The sequence below is a fragment of the Anomaloglossus baeobatrachus genome, chromosome 4 (genome assembly GCF_048569485.1).
Source record: "Anomaloglossus baeobatrachus isolate aAnoBae1 chromosome 4, aAnoBae1.hap1, whole genome shotgun sequence".
Classification (NCBI taxonomy): domain Eukaryota; kingdom Metazoa; phylum Chordata; class Amphibia; order Anura; family Aromobatidae; genus Anomaloglossus; species Anomaloglossus baeobatrachus.
In genome coordinates, this window is record NC_134356.1 from 334,910,773 (window position 1) to 334,927,256 (window position 16,484).

Genomic DNA, 16,484 nt, shown 5'->3' on the forward strand with positions numbered 1-16,484 from the left:
TATTAATTCACTTGTAGTAAAGTAAAATAACACACACTCAAAACACCTTTATTCAAAATGAAACACAAACATCAAACTTTGATTGTAAATAAAATCAGACAAGGCCACATTCACCAGTTTATTAATTCCCCAAAATCCCTCCAAAGTAGTCCAATACGAGGTCCCACGCAGTCATCAGCTCAGCTCTATGTTAGTAACGTTAGTGAGGGTTAATCCTCTCTCTACCGCCGCTAACAACAGAATGACTGGGTCACTACAGTTCATGCGGTGGGGATTAGGCAGGTCTGACAGTGTATCGGGCAGCGATGTAATGTGTGTCGGGAGCAGCCAAGATGCAGAATGACATCATCATTCCGATAACAGCGGGCTTCAAAGCTGTCATTCTGTGCTGGTTCTCGCTCTGAGCGGCAGCTTCATGTCACCGCTCAGTACGATGACAGGATACAGAAGAGCCGGCATTGGACCTTGGTTGTGGATTTACATTGGAGCTGGGTATGTTTTGGGTTAATAAATGGGTTAAAGAGGGTGTCTGTGTGTTTATTTTTAAATAAAGGATTTCTTAGTGTGTGTGTGTGTGTGTGTGTGTGTGTGTGTGTGTTTAATTAACTATTTAATTACAGGATTGGTAATATGAAGGTCTCATCGAAACCTAAATATTACCAATCCAGGGCTTAATTACATGTGTCAATTGTCACCTGTCCTAAACCCCTTCAATTACCCCGATTGCCACTGCACCAGGGCAATTGGAATGAGCCGGGATAAACGCCAGATATGGCACATCAAATGGATGTGCCAAATCTGGGGCAGCTGCCGGTTGCAATTCTTACCCTGGGGGGGAGCAATAACTAAATGTCCCCCCAGGGGGATAATACCAACCCCCAGCTGTCTGTTTTATCTTGGCTGACTATCAAAATTGGGGGGACCCTATGTCTTTTTTTAATTTATTTATTTATTTACACACTCGGCTGTCACATGGAGTGGGCAGGGCGATGCCGTGCATATTACATTAGGTGTAATAAGCGGCTCCAGAAGTAGAGGAACAGCACCGCGGACAGCAGTGGGGAGCCAGGTAACACTTCACCAACAGTTTTCCCATCCGATGCTTTACTCCCGGCTGCGACGCTCCCCCGCCTGATGCTTCCCTCCCAGCTGCCCGGTGCTTTGCTCCTCCGCCGCCTCACTGCCTGATCCTAAGTTAGGACCGGGCGAGGGAGCGCAGCACCAGGGAGCGAAGTACCCGGGCGGGGAGCGGGCATCAGCTGATTGCTTAAAAAATCCGGAGGCTTTTGACCGCCCGACTTTTAAACAATCATGCATCCATTTCATCCTTTTACTCAGCCCACAGACCTCTTTGTAGGGTCCAGTGGACAATTACTCTCATTTCCCATTGGCTTGCATTGGACTCGCTACTTGTAACGAGTACCCGAGTATTAGGACCTACTTGTTACGAGTATAGAGAGTCCGAGTATTTCACCACTCGCTCATCTCTACTTTCTACCTATTGACACTGTACCCAGAAAGCTGGCAAGTGGCATGTATGGTGTGGCTTAGAAATGGTGACGTCATATAAAGCTCGGTATTCATAGAACTGGTAAATCTGCAGCAGATAGAACAGGTATTATATGAAAACTGCAGCAGGCATCCCAGTAAGTGATACATCACTGGCATGAGGGGCTCTGCCCTTACATGGTGCTCTCAGTAAAATTCCTGCCTGACAGATTCCCTTTAATACAATCATTAATATCACAGTATTGAAATTGTACACCTTAATTTCCAATACAATAGCATATGAAAAGTAATTAGCAGTCAGTATATATTCTGGAGGGATAGGATTTTCTTTTAACCCCTTCACCCCCGGCCACTAAAACACCCTAATGACCGGGCCATTTTTTGCAATTCTGACCAGTGTCACTTTGACAGGTTATAACTCTGGAACGCTTCAACGGATCCTGGCGATTCTGAGATTGTTTTTTCGTGACATATTGTGCTTCATGTCAGTGGTAAATTTAGGCCGATATTTTTTGCGTTTATTTGTGAAAATTTAGGAAATTTGGCGAAAATTTTGAAAATTTCGCAAATTTCAAACTTTGAAAATTTATGCCCATAAATCTGAGAGATATGTCACACAAAATAGTTACTAAATAACATTTCCCACTTGTCTACTTTACATCAGCGCAATTTTCGAAACAAATTTTTTTTCCGTTAGGAAGTTAGAAGGGGTCAAAGGTCATCAGCAAATTCTCATTTTTCCAACAAAATTTACAAAATAATTTTTTTAGGGACCACATCACATTTGAAGTGACTTTGAGAGGCCGAGGTGACAGAAAATACCCAAAAGTGACCCCATTCTAAAAACTACACCCCTCACACTGCTCAAAACCACATCCAATAAGATTATTAACCCTTTAGGTGCTTCACAGGAACCAAAGCAATGTGGAAGGAAAAAATGAAAATTTTACTTTTTAACACAAAAATGTTACTTTAGCCATAAAATTTTCATTTTTACAAGGGAGAAAAGAGAAAGTGCACCCTACAATTTATTGTTCATGTTCTCCTGAGTACGCTGATACCCCACATGTGGTAAAAATCAATTGTTTGGGCGCACGGCAGAGCTCGGAAGGGAAGGAGCGCCATTTGAATTTTTGAACGCAAAATTAGCTGCACTCATTAGCGGACGCCATGTCGGGTTTGAAGACCCCCTGAGGTGCCTAAACAATGGAGCTCCCCCATAAGTGACCCCATTTTGGAAACTAGAGGCCTCAAATAATTTTTCTAGATGTTTGGTGAGCACTTTGAACCCCTGGGGGCTTCACAAAAGTTTATAGCGTTGAGCCGTGAAAAGAAAAAAAAAAATTTTTACCACAAAACGGTTGCTTCAACTAGGTAACTTTTTTTTTCACAAGGGTAACAGGAAAAAATGCACCATAAAATGTATTGTGCATTTTCTCCTGAGTACGCAGATACCTCATATGTGGTGGAAATCAAATGTTTGGACACACAGCAGTGCTCGGAAGGCAAGGAGCGCCATTTGAATTTTTGAGTGCAAAATTAGCTGCACCTGTTAGCGGACGCCATGTCGGGTTTGAAGACCCCCTGAGGTGCCTAAACAATGGAGCTCCCCCACAAGTGACCCCATTTTGGAAACTAGAGGCCTCAAATAATTTTTCTAGATGTTTGGTGAGCACTTTGAACCCCTGGGGGCTTCACAAAAGTTTATAGCGTTGAGCCGTGAAAAGAAAAAAAATTTTTTTTACCACAAAACGGTTGCTTCAACTAGGTAGCTTTTTTTTTCACAAGGGTAACAGGAAAAAATGCACCATAAAATGTATTGTGCATTTTCTCCTGAGTACGCAGATACCTCATATGTGGTGGAAAGTAATTGTTTGGGCGCATGGCGGGGCTAAGAAGAGAAGGAGCGCCATTTGACAGCAAAATTGGTTGGAATCATTAGCGGACGCCATGTCACGTTTGGAGACCCCCTATGGTGCCTAAACAGTGGAGCTCCCCCACAAGTGACCCCATTTTGGAAACTAGAGACCTCAAATATTTTTTCTAGATGTTTGGTGAGCACTTTGAACACCTGGGGGCTTCACAAAAGTTTATAGCGTTGAGCCGTGAAAAGAAAAAAACAATTTTTTACCACAAAACGGTTGCTTCAACTAGGTAGCTTTTTTTTTCACAAGGGTAACCGGAGAAAATGCACCATAAAATGTATTGTGCATTTTCTCCTGAGTACGCAGATACCTCATATGTGGTGGAAAGTAATTGTTTGGGCGCATGGCGGGGCTCAGAAGAGAAGGAGCGCCATTTGACAGCAAAATTGGTTGGAATCATTAGCGGACACCATGTCACGTTTGGAGACCCCCTATGGTGCCTAAACAGTGGAGCTCCCCCACAAGTGACACCATTTTGGAAACTAGAGCCCTCAAATAATTTTTCTAGATGTTTGGTGAGCACTTTGAACACCTGGGGGCTTCACAGAAGTTTATAGCGTTGAGCCGTGAAAAAAAAAAAAAATTTTTTACCACAAAACGGTTGCTTCAACTAGGTAGCTTTTTTTTTCACAAGGCTATCAGGAAAAAATGCACCATAAAATGTATTGTGCATTTTCTCCTGAGTACGCAGATACCTCATATGTGGTGGAAAGTAATTGTTTGGGCGCATGGCGGGGCTAAGAAGAGAAGGAGCGCCATTTGACAGCAAAATTGGTTGGAATCATTAGCGGACGCCATGTCACGTTTGGAGACCCCCTATGGTGCCTAAACAGTGGAGCTCCCCCACAAGTGACACCATTTTGGAAACTAGAGCCCTCAAATATTTTTTCTAGATGTTTGGTGAGCACTTTGAACACCTGGGGGCTTCACAGAAGTTTATAGCGTTGAGCCGTGAAAAGAATTTTTTTTTTTTTACCACAAAACGGTTGCTTCAACTAGGTAGCTTTTTTTTCACAAGGGTAACAGGAAAAAATGCACCATAAAATGTATTGTGCAATTTCTCCTGAGTACGCAGATACCTCATATGTGGTGGAAAGTAATTGTTTGAGCGCATGGCGGGGCTCAGAAGAGAAGGAGCGCCATTTGACTTTTCAAACGCACAGACGCAGTGCACTGATCGGCCGCTGCAGGACGCACGGTCGGATGCGATAAAAAAAAGCGTCGGGGATACGTAAAAAAAAAAGTCACGCCAAAAATTGACCATGGATGCAGATACGTTATGTGCATCCCTGATCAGCGCTTGGCGGGACGCACGGACGGATGCGATACAAAAAGCGTCGCAAATACGGAAAAAAGTCACGCCAAAAATTGAGCAGGGATGCCGATCCGTTATCTGCATCCCTAATCAGCGCTCGGCGGGACGCACGGACGGATGCGATACAAAAAGCGTCGTGAATACGGAAAAAAGTCACGCCAAAAATTGAGCAGGGATGCCGATCCGTTATCTGCATCCCTAATCAGCGCTCGGCGGGACGCACGGACGGATGCGATACAAAAAGCGTCGTGAATACGGAAAAAAGTCACGCCAAAAATTGACCATGGATGCCGATCCGTTATGTGCATCCCTGATCAGCGCTTGGCGGGACGCACGGACGGATGCGATACAAAAAGCGTCGGGGATACGGAAAAAAAAGTCACGCCAAAAATTGAGCAGGGATGCCGATCCGTTATCTGCATCCCTGATCAGCGCTCGGCGGGACGCACGGACGGATGCGATACAAAAAGCGTCGTGAATACGGAAAAAAAAGTCACGCCAAAAATTGACCATGGATGCCGATCCGTTATCTGCATCCCTGATCAGCGCTTGGCGGGACGCACGGACGGATGCGATACAAAAAGCGTCGGGGATACAGAAAAAAAAGTCACGCCAAAAATTGAGCAGGGATGCAGATCCGTTATCTGCATCCCTGATCAGCGCTTGGCGGGACGCACGGACGGATGAGGTGTAAAAATGGACAGGGGATACGGAAAAAAAAAAAAAAGTTATACTCACAGTACCCACAGGACTAGCAGGAGGATCACTGACCAGAAGAGCTGCAGAGGAACAGATGGCAGAGAGATGGACAGCTTTACAGGAGCAGCAGGCAGATCAGCAGAATGCCCAGGAAGGACCCAGCGATGGACGCAGATGTGATCAGGCCGGTGAAGACAGGTAAGAGGACGTCGGGGGAGAGCAGAGGGGGAGAGGGGGGAAGGGGGGGGGTGAGAGCAGAGGGGGAGGGGGGAGAGCAGAGGGGGAGAGCAGAGGGGGAGGGGGGGAGAGCAGAGGGGGAGGGGGGGAGAGCAGAGGGGGAGACCGGAGAGGGAGCTGCAGAAGCAGAATAGAAATAATGGGGGAGGCAGTCAGATCGCGGGGGGAGCGGATCGGGATGTCGGGGGGGGGGGGGGTGGTTGGGGGGAGCAGATCGCGGGGGGGGCACGGCAGGGGCTATCACGGCAGCGCGCAGGGGCACCACGGGAGCGCGCACGGGCTGCAAAGTGAGCACAGTACTCACTTTGCAGCAGCAGCGGTGGTAGCAGATCGGGATGCCGGGGGGGGGGGCAGATCGGGGCGTAGGGGGGCAGATCGGGGGGGGCACGGGCAGGGGCCTTCACGGGAGCGCGCAGGGGCCTTCACGGGAGCGCGCAGGGGCCTTCACGGGAGCGCGCAGGGAGCGGAATACTTACCATTAGAGCTGCAGCGGCGGAGACATCAGAGGCGGCGGCGGCAGCAGCAGCGGTGGCGTGGTACCAAAAGTACCAGCCACTCCACGCTGCAGACATGTTGGGGGAGGGCTCACAGGCCAGCACAGGCCTGGGGAGGGCGGCCACCGGCAGATCAGACCGCCCCACTGCACACTGATTGGAGCGATTGCGCGTCATAGCACGATCGCTCCAATCAGTGCTGCAGGGGCTGGGGGCGGCATGTTTGAGGTCCACCTATGATATGCTGCTGCAGCTGCGGCATCTCATAGCTGGATCTCACAGGATCGCACTAATTCGGGCATTATTTTTGCCGAAATTAGTGCGATCGATGTGGTTGGCGGTTCAGATTTGAACAGCCAATCACATCGATCGTCGATAGGGGGTGGCGATGCCGCCCCCCCTGGGGTCAAGCAAAGGTCCCCTGCTGTAAGAAACAGCAGGGGACATCATTTGAAAGCCGTTGCTATGGCCACGGCAATCAAATGAAGTTTAGGCCGTAAAATTACGTCCCTGGTCGTTAAGTCACGTTAAAATAGGACGTAATTTTACGGCCCGCGGTCGTGAAGGGGTAAATCGTTCATTATGCCATCTGCTGGGCATGTTGCTTCAGAAACATCATTTTTAAACATAGTGCATGAAAATAAATTTACATAAGATAAGGTCTTTTCAGGTCCCTGGTCATAAGTGCTCCACTGCATAGTCTTACCTGCTGTTTGAAATATCCAATGATGACTTAGTTCCTATTTAATAATGGAATAATTAAAAAAATATATGATCCAGAAGTATGAAGAGACCATTGATGGTCCTCAGAGGCTGTTTCCATCAGATACCTATTTTTTATTTGTTTCCATGCTGAGTAAATGCTGCCATTCAGTTTTTCTTTTTGGGCATTTATATAGAAAATAGATCAATTTTATAGTTTCAAATTGAAAATAGATAGGTATATTTAATATTGTAAGCTGTAAACGTTTCTCATTGCAGACATGGCTTATGTCTTAAATTGTTAGGCCTAAGACTCACGGCATGAAAATCAGTGTGAGTGGAGTGTGATAAAACATCGCATTCCACTCGGACCAATATTAGCCTGTGTCAGCACACATGGGCGATTATTTTCTCAGCCCTAAATCGGACCGAGAAAACAATTGCAGCATGCTGCAGGTGTAATGCGATCCTTGTTTCTCTCGCACCCATTCAAGTCTATGGGGCGAGAGAAAAATCACACTGCACTCTCGGTACACCGGTGTAATACGAGTTCAGAGCAAGAATGGCAATAGCCGGCTACAGAGGAGAGAGGGAGATAAATCCCTCCCTCTCCTCCATGCCTACCCGCCCCTCCTCAGAGCCGGCCCACCCCCCACAGCTGTGGTCCGTCTGCACAATTGGGCCTCCGTCGCAGTGACACTCGCATGACACTGGGCTCCCGCTGTACTGCCAGTGTGAGCCGAGTGTCATACCAGGATCGCAGTAATCCCCGTGTGGCCCCGGCCTTACGCTTATACTATAGATTTCTGTTTTTTTTGTTAGATATTATACAGTTACACTATACACATAGACACAGGTATAATATGTCTGAAGGAAGAGCTTTACATGTGGGTTTGAGGTGAGAAAAGGTAGAAAGACAATAAATCATTGATAAACTGAACAAGATAAAATGGTTGTTATGTAGACAAGATAACTGGATCTATATGAACACCGCTGACTTGCTACTAAATTAGTAGATTGGCTGACCTATAAAAGAAAACTGAATCATCCTCAAAGTTGTGAACAGTGTTTTATGATCATATTTGACCTTGTCTATTTTCTGTTCTTAATAACTAAAACCTAACTATAAGGATGATGAACTAATGATAGTTTCTGCCTTGTGTCATCATAGTCAGAGCTAACAGTCTCTCTTGCCTCATTTTAAACATCTAAATGACATCTCAAACACATTTTTATTATTACTGTTACAGAGAAATTATTTATTTTTAATTATGTATTTCGTGTAGTCATTCTTAATGGGGTTGTTCATTACTAGGACAACCTCTTCTGATTCCACATGTTTCCCTCTGGTAAACTAAAAAGCCTATACTCACCTCCGCAGTCATCATGGTTCCAGCAGTGTACAGGCTAGTGGTGCCAGGGTTCACATGAAGGTGTGATGCCATGCGAGCCCCACTTATAATCAGCGCCGGCTTCTGTCTCTCTTGCTGTGATTGGAAGCGCTGAGTGATAACATCACTGATGTTAATTGTGGTCCACCTGTGACCGCAGGTAACCTGACCTCAGATGACCTCGTTGAACTGAGTGACCTCACGTCAATGTAACCCGATCGGGAAATAACAAGAAAAAGTCAAAATAAGCCAGATAACCCCTTTAAATTAACTGAAATATTTAAATTTCCTGAGACCAATGAGGGAAGAACACTAGAAACATATCTGCACTTAGAGTGTCTGGTTTGTTTTTTTTTATCTTAAGTCATGTGGCAAGGTATGATATTGACATTTAGGGTTGCTACCAATAATACGTCAATAGAGTTCGTCTTTTTCCTCTCTGAAGCGTGTATTTAGATAGTGAAAATAGGCAAAAGTATTAAAGCCATGTTAGTTAAATAGTTTCTTTTGGAAAAGACATGGGTATAGGGTTATACGAGGAGCTGCTGATAAGTCTTTGGCTTTGTGATCTTTTTTGTTTCTATGGTAACAAATGTTACATCACATGAAAGCCTTATGTGTCTAATACATGTTTTTAAAATTTTTTGTTTGTTGCTTATGGCAACAGTGCTGCACGCACATGGGAAAACAAAATGGCGGAGTTTAATGTGATATTCTATTCACAGCAACTGAGAGCAGAGGAGTGATGTTTCTGAAAGGAAAGTCTACAAAGGATATTCATGGTGATATGTCGCAGACATTGGGGGATCAATGTCCTTCATATTCCACAGTTAAGAACTGGGTTGCCAAGTTTAAAAAGGGCCACTTCAGCACCAATGATGAGGACCATCCTGGATGACCGTGAGTGGTTGTTGTTCCGACAATGCTGTACACAACCTCATACTGGAGAATCGACAAATTATAGCTAAAGCAATAGCAGACATCATGGGGATTTCCCGTGAATGTGTTTGTGTCATTATCCATGAACACTTGGACATGAGGAAGCTATCTGCAAAGTGGTTCCCGAAATGTTTGACAAAAAATCAGAGAAGCATGCGAGTGAAGACTTCACGGTCCATTTGTCAGAATTTCCAGACTGATAAGATCTTCCTGGATCGACTGGTCACTATGGATGAGATTCGGATTTATTTGTATGACCCTGAAAACAAGGAGCAGTCAAAAGAGTGGAGGCACAGTGGTTCTCCTCATCTAAAGAAGTTCAGGGTGCAAAAGTCAGCCACTAAGGTAATGGTGTCTGTGGTCTGGGATAAGGAGGGCATGCTGCTAGTGGACTACCTTTAAAAGGGTTCCACCATCAATGCAAGGTATTACATTGAACTTTTGAACCAATTGAAGGCAGCTCTGAAGGCCAAAAGGCGTAGAAAACTGTCCAAAGGAATCTTGTGCCTGCAAGACAACGCCTTCGCCACCCACCTTACTCACCATATCTAGCTCCCTGTGACTTCCAAACCTGAAGAAATACTTCAGGGGTACCAAATTTCACACCATTTCCGATGCCATGGCTGCTACGGATGCCTGGTTTTGAGGCACAACCAAATTCCTTCTTTTTGCTAGGCTTACAGAACTTGGAATACTGATGTAAGAAGTGTGTTGACATCAGTGGGGAGCATGTGGAATAAATGTAAAGTTTCATCATCTCGTTGCTTTCTAGCTAAAGCCAAAGACTTGTCAGCAGCCCCTCGTATGTGCATATTATCTAGATGCACCATGATTAAGGAGTCTAATATTCCATCCCACCATATAGGAAAATCAGATATAGCAATATTATTTCAATACAACATAAACTAAACAATTTTCATATTCACACTCTCTTATATCATGCATCATGTCTAATATCTCAATACATCTGACCACAATGGCATTAAGGGGTGGTCTGAAGGCAAGAGTACATTTTATGTAAATCCCTCTCTATTTGATACTGTAATCTAAGCTATTTTCTAATAAACTTCTATTAAAAATTCCCTAACTACAGGGTGTGCCATTTATATGGATACACCTAAATAAAATGGGAACGGTTGGTGATATCAACTTCCTGTTTGTGGCTCATTAGTATATTGTAAGGAATCTTTAATACAAGTGTATTATTATATAGCTTACTTTTGCCTTCCGACTACTTCTTTAAAACTCACATGTATATTTACAGTGTTAGGATGCTCTAGACAGGTTTTTCCCTGTGGGTTATGTATACCAGCTAAATGTTCCACTATGATCACCCTCAATCTTCAGATTCAAAAGGGAAAGCCTCATTACACAAAAGATGTTTTGGATACCCACGTTTATTACACAATATCCCATTAATATGAAATTGATATGTAATTGAAAAATGACTTAGCTTATGTTTATTGAAATATTATGGGTGGATAAATCTCATTTCCCCATGTAGTGCATTAGAATATTAGTCTCCTTAGCGATGGACCATCTATGTAATATACATACTGTAAAGTCATGCTGAAAGTGTTGTCACCCTTTAAATTGTTCCAGAAAATAAAGAATAGCTTCCATATATTATTGCAGTTACACACGGTTTTTTATACATGTTTATTTCCTTTGTGTTTATTGGAACAACACAAAAAAAGCAGAGGAAAAAAGACAAATGGGAAATAATTTCATACAAAACTCCCAAAATGGGCCTGACAAAAGTGTTGGCACCCTCAGTTTAATATTTGGTTGCATACTTTTGGAATAAATGGTAAATAATAATCAATTGCTCCCTATAACCATCAACAAGCTTCTTGCACTTCTCAACTGGAATTTTGGAGTACTCTTCCTTTGCAAACTGGTCCGTGTCTTATATTTGAAGAATGCCTTCTCCTCTAGCAATTTTAAGATCTCTCCACTGGTGTTCAATGGGATTTAGATCCAGACTCATTGCGGGCCACTTTAGAACTTAAGCGCCTTGTTTTCATCCATTTCTTGAAGTATGTTTGGGGTCATTGCCCTACTAAAAGACCCATGACCTAGGATGCAAATTCTGCTTTCTGACACTAGGCTGTGAGCCAAAATATTAATCTTCAGATATCATGATGCCTTGCACACAGTCAAGGAACCCAGTGCCAGAAGCAGCAAAACATCTTTGAGCTTCTACTATGTTTGACTGTAGGTACTGTCAGTCATAGGGGTGCAGCCAGCGTGGCTTTAGTCACCACTCAGTACATGAAGAATAGTGACTGCAACTATATGCTGGCATTGATTGACAGCCAGCCTAGTAGTGCCTCAATGTGACACTAGGTATCAGTCAGTGTAAAGGGCACAGTTACATCCACCACTCACTATGTACTGAGTGATAACTATAGTCACGAGGCTGCCAGAAGGACTAAAGTTAATTTCCTCCCAGTAGCCGGGCTTCCAGTGCAATGGCCACACAGCTTCAGAATTATATTACCCTGCAGATTAACCCTTTTTGATTTGACAGGTTTCCTTTAACTAAAGTAGCTTTACTATATTTTCCTTTGTTATCTGTTTTCAATAGGAACTGTTTGGTGATTCTTATATTTCCATTTAATATATTAATAACCGTGTCATTATTAATGTTTATACACAACTTAGCCATCTTTATTGCGGCTTTATGTATAAGTTCAATATGTATCGCTCCTTTATTTCTTGCCTATTTAACGCTAGGCTATAGTGTGTTCTATGTTACAGTGATTAGGGTTTAATTGATGCACTGCATTATGGAATGTCATTCTCACTCCTGTCGGGTTTGTTTAAAAAGATGGTGTATGCACGAAATGTTTGTTATATGCCATAAATAAGAGTGGAAATGGATTTTTTTTAACATATTATTTTGGATAGATAAAGAAAAATTAATATTTTTAAGGAATCGGAAGTACTGGTTTAAACAAGATACATTCTTCCTTTTGTTGGCCATGAGTATTATCAGACCTGGTTATGAAACATCTTTTGACATAGGAATGATTTTTCTGTAAAATACTATATAAGTTCAATGTTACTACCAAATAACTCCATCGATATCTGCCAAATGGGAAACTTGGCACAATATCCTTTGCTTTCTGTTCTGCATTTCATTACTCCAGCTCCAAGACAGATAATTGTTCCAGTTCTTTTACTAATAGGTTGTTTTGACATTTGTTATGTTCTGCTGCATTTTGGATTTTCGTGTAGCACAGAATGAGGAAGACATTGATAAATGTGATTCTTTTTGGTTCGGTGGCTCTATGCATTTAAATTGCATGTTGATCAGATTTCTGAATGAGCTACATATGTTGTTTTGTTTTCTGCAGGTACGGTGACATGGTTCCAAAGACTATAGCTGGGAAGATATTTGGCTCCATATGTTCCCTGAGTGGAGTGTTGGTCATTGCATTACCAGTTCCTGTTATAGTCTCTAATTTCAGCAGGATCTACCACCAGAACCAACGAGCAGACAAGCGAAGAGCGCAAAAGGTAATAAAATAAAAGACTAATGTCATTGTACTGGTAATGGAATTGTGTGATTGTGCACAGTATATTTTATCTTTAATATGAAAGATACGAAATTGCCATATGACATAAAGGGCATCATAAAAGTGAGTACACCCCTCACTTTTTAAAAAAAATAATGTATTATATCTTTTTATGGGACAACACTGACTACTTTACATTCTATCAAAGTGACATATCTTCAGTGTACAGCTTGTATAACAGTGTAAATGTGTGCCTTCTAAATAACAGCACAGCCATTAATGTCTAAACCACTGGCAAATAAACAGTGAGTACATCTCTAAGTGAAAATGGCCAAATTGGGCCCAATTAGCCATTTTCCCTCCCCGTTGTCATGTTACTCAGAAGGTCTCAGGTGTGAATGGGGAGCAGGTGTGGTAAATTTGGTGTTATCGCTCACACCCTATCTCATAGTGGTCAATGGAAGTTCAACATGGCACCTCATGGCAAAGAATTCTCTGAGGATCTGAAAAAAAGAATTGTTGTTCTACATAAAGATGGCCTAGGCTATAAGAAGATTGAGCTGCAGCATGGTGGCCAAGACCATATGGTGATTTAACAAAACAGATTCCACTAACAACAGGCGTCATTGTGGTTGACCAGAGAAGTTGAGTGTTTGTGCTTAGTGTTATGTTCAGAGGTTGTCATTTCAAAATAGACGTATGTGTGCTGCCAGCATTGCTGGGATGGGAGTTCAACCTGACAGTGCTCAAACCATATGCTGGACATTGCATTAAATTGGTCTATATGGCTGTTGTCCCAGAAGTAAGCCTCCTCTAAAGATGATGGACAAGAAAGCCCGCTGAAGACAAGGAGACTAAGGACATGGATTACTGGAACTATGTCCTTTTGTCTAATGAGACCAAGATAAACTTTTTTGGTTCAGATGGTGTCATTCATGTGTCATAAAGTAGTGGAAGAGAATTCCAGTGGCAAACTGTGAAGCTCTAGTGAACTCCATGCCCAAGAGAGTTAAGAGAGCACTTGAAAATAATGGTGGCCACACAAAGTATTGACACTTTGATTACAATTTGTCCATTTTCACTTAGAGGTGTACTCACTTTTGTTGACAGCAGTTTAAACATTAATGGCTGTGTATTGAGTTATTTAGCGGGCACATCAATTATACACTGCTATCCAAGTTGTACACTGACTACATTATATTGTTTCAAAATGTCATCTCTTCAGTATTTTTTCATGAAAAGATATAACAAAATATTTACAAAAATGCAAGGTTTACAAAGGTACCCAAGTGCTGAGCCTGGGCCCAGAATTATCAGGGAATTCTGGGTAATGATCCACATCTGGCACTCAGATAATGCAAAAATGTAAAGGAAAAATAAAGACAAAATAATAATAAACCAAGTCGGCTATACAGTTAGGTCCAGAAATATTTGGACAGTGACACAATTTTCGCGAGTTGGGCTCTGCATGCCACCACATTGGATTTGAAATGAAACCTCTACAACAGAATTCAAGTGCAGATTGTAACGTTTAATTTGAAGGTTTGAACAAAAATATCTGATAAAAATTGTAGGAATTGTACACATTTCTTTACAAACACTCCACATTTTAGGAGGTCAAAAGTAATTGGACAAATAAACCAAACCCAAACAAAATATTTTTATTTTCAATATTTTGTTGCGAATCCTTTGGAGGCAATCACTGCCTTAAGTCTGGAACCCATGGACATCACCAAACGCTGGGTTTCCTCCTTCTTAATGCTTTGCCAGGCCTTTACAGCCGCAGCCTTCAGGTCTTGCTTGTTTCTGGGTCTTTCCATCTTAAGTCTGGATTTGAGCAAGTGAAATGCATGCTCAATTGGGTTAAGATCTGGTGATTGACTTGGCCATTGCAGAATGTTCCACTTTTTTGCACTCATGAACTCCTGGGTAGCTTTGGCTGTATGCTTGGGGTCATTGTCCATCTGTACTATGAAGCGCCGTCCGATCAACTTTGCGGCATTTGGCTGAATCTGGGCTGAAAGTATATCCCGGTACACTTCAGAATTCATCTGGCTACTCTTGTCTGCTGTTATGTCATCAATAAACACAAGTGACCCAGTGCCATTGAAAGCCATGCATGCCCATGCCATCACGTTGCCTCCACTATGTTTTACAGAGGATGTGGTGTGCCTTGGATCACGTGCCGTTCCCTTTCTTCTCCAAACTTTTTTCTTCCCATCATTCTGGTACAGGTTGATCTTTGTCTCATCTGTCCATAGAATACTTTTCCAGAACTGAGCTGGCTTCATGAGGTGTTTTTCAGCAAATTTAAACTCTGGCCTGTCTATTTTTGGAATTGATGAATGGTTTGCATCTATATGTGAACCCTTTGTATTTACTTTCATGGAGTCTTCTCTTTACTGTTGACTTAGAGACAGATACACCTACTTCACTGAGAGTGTTCTGGACTTCAGTTGATGTTGTGAATGGGTTCTTCTTCACCAAAGAAAGTATGCGGCGATCATCCACCACTGTTGTCATCCGTGGACGCCCAGGCCTTTTTGAGTTCCCAAGCTCACCAGTCAATTCCTTTTTTCTCAGAATGTACCCGAGTGTTGATTTTGCTACTCCAAGCATGTCTGCTATCTCTCTGATGGATTTTTTCTTTTTTTTCAGCCTCAGGATGTTCTGCTTCACCTCAATTGAGAGTTCCTTAGACCGCATGTTGTCTGGTCACAGCAACAGCTTCCAAATGCAAAACCACACACCTGTAATCAACCCCAGACCTTTTAACTACTTCATTGATTACAGGTTAACGAGGGAGACGCCTTCAGAGTTAATTGCAGCCCTTAGAGTCCCTTGTCCAATTACTTTTGGTCCCTTTAAAAAGAGGAGGCTATGCATTACAGAGCTATGATTCCTAAACCTTTTCTCCGATTTGGATGTGAAAACTCTCATATTGCAGCTGGGAGTGTGCACTTTCAGCCCATATTATATATATAATTGTATTTCTGAACATGTTTTTGTAAACAGCTAAAATAACAAAACTTGTGTCACTGTCCAAATATTTCTGGACCTAACTGTACTTACCAAGTCCCCGGCACAGCTGTAACTTCTCCAGCAGTTGCTCATTCACTTACAGAACCGCTCATTACCTTCATGCATATGTACTGCTTTCCCTGCATCTGTGATTGGTTGCAGTCAGATGCACCCCCACCCTGGGTGGCAGTATGTCAGCTGAAAGCTTCCAATCACAGATGCTATGTACATCTATTGTGGTATAAAAATAAATAAATAAAATATTTGGCATAGGGTACCCCCCTCGTTAAGTACATCCCGCTTGCTACTATCCCCCTATGTCTTCTACCACTATTTTTAATCACCGTATTCTGGTCCCCATAGACTTATATGGAGACCAGCATCTGGTCAGATGACCGGGATCAGTCCCGGGCAGGAACCGGGTGGTTTTTTTTAACTCTGTTAGACCCGCTGGTCCCTGTTATCTGTGAGTTTACCCATCGTTAGTTAAGACCATATTGATTCTATGGCATTCTCCAGGATTTACCAAAGGAAATGTAATTGTAAGTAAACTCTTAAATGCCTTCAATTAACAAATCACACCTGTCCTGTCTATGGAGGCTGTACTGACAGAAGCCTGTCCTAAAAAGTTAAGAATGGTATTAAGACAGGTGCCGGTGAGGATGTGCAGTAGGAAGCTTCAACTTCGTCTTTCATATGTACTGTAGAAAGATCTGCTCGACATTAGA

General features: G+C 42.8%; 1 protein-coding gene across 1 annotated transcript in view; it reads left to right on the top strand.

Annotated features, from left to right (window-relative positions):
- KCND2 (potassium voltage-gated channel subfamily D member 2) overlaps positions 1-16,484 on the top strand; it is a 642,239-nt gene that overhangs the window by 440,990 nt on the left and 184,765 nt on the right. Inside the window, exon 2 of the mRNA XM_075345046.1 lies at positions 12,574-12,736. Within this exon, the coding sequence (XP_075201161.1) occupies positions 12,574-12,736 (163 nt within the window). The remainder of the gene's footprint in view (positions 1-12,573; positions 12,737-16,484) is intronic.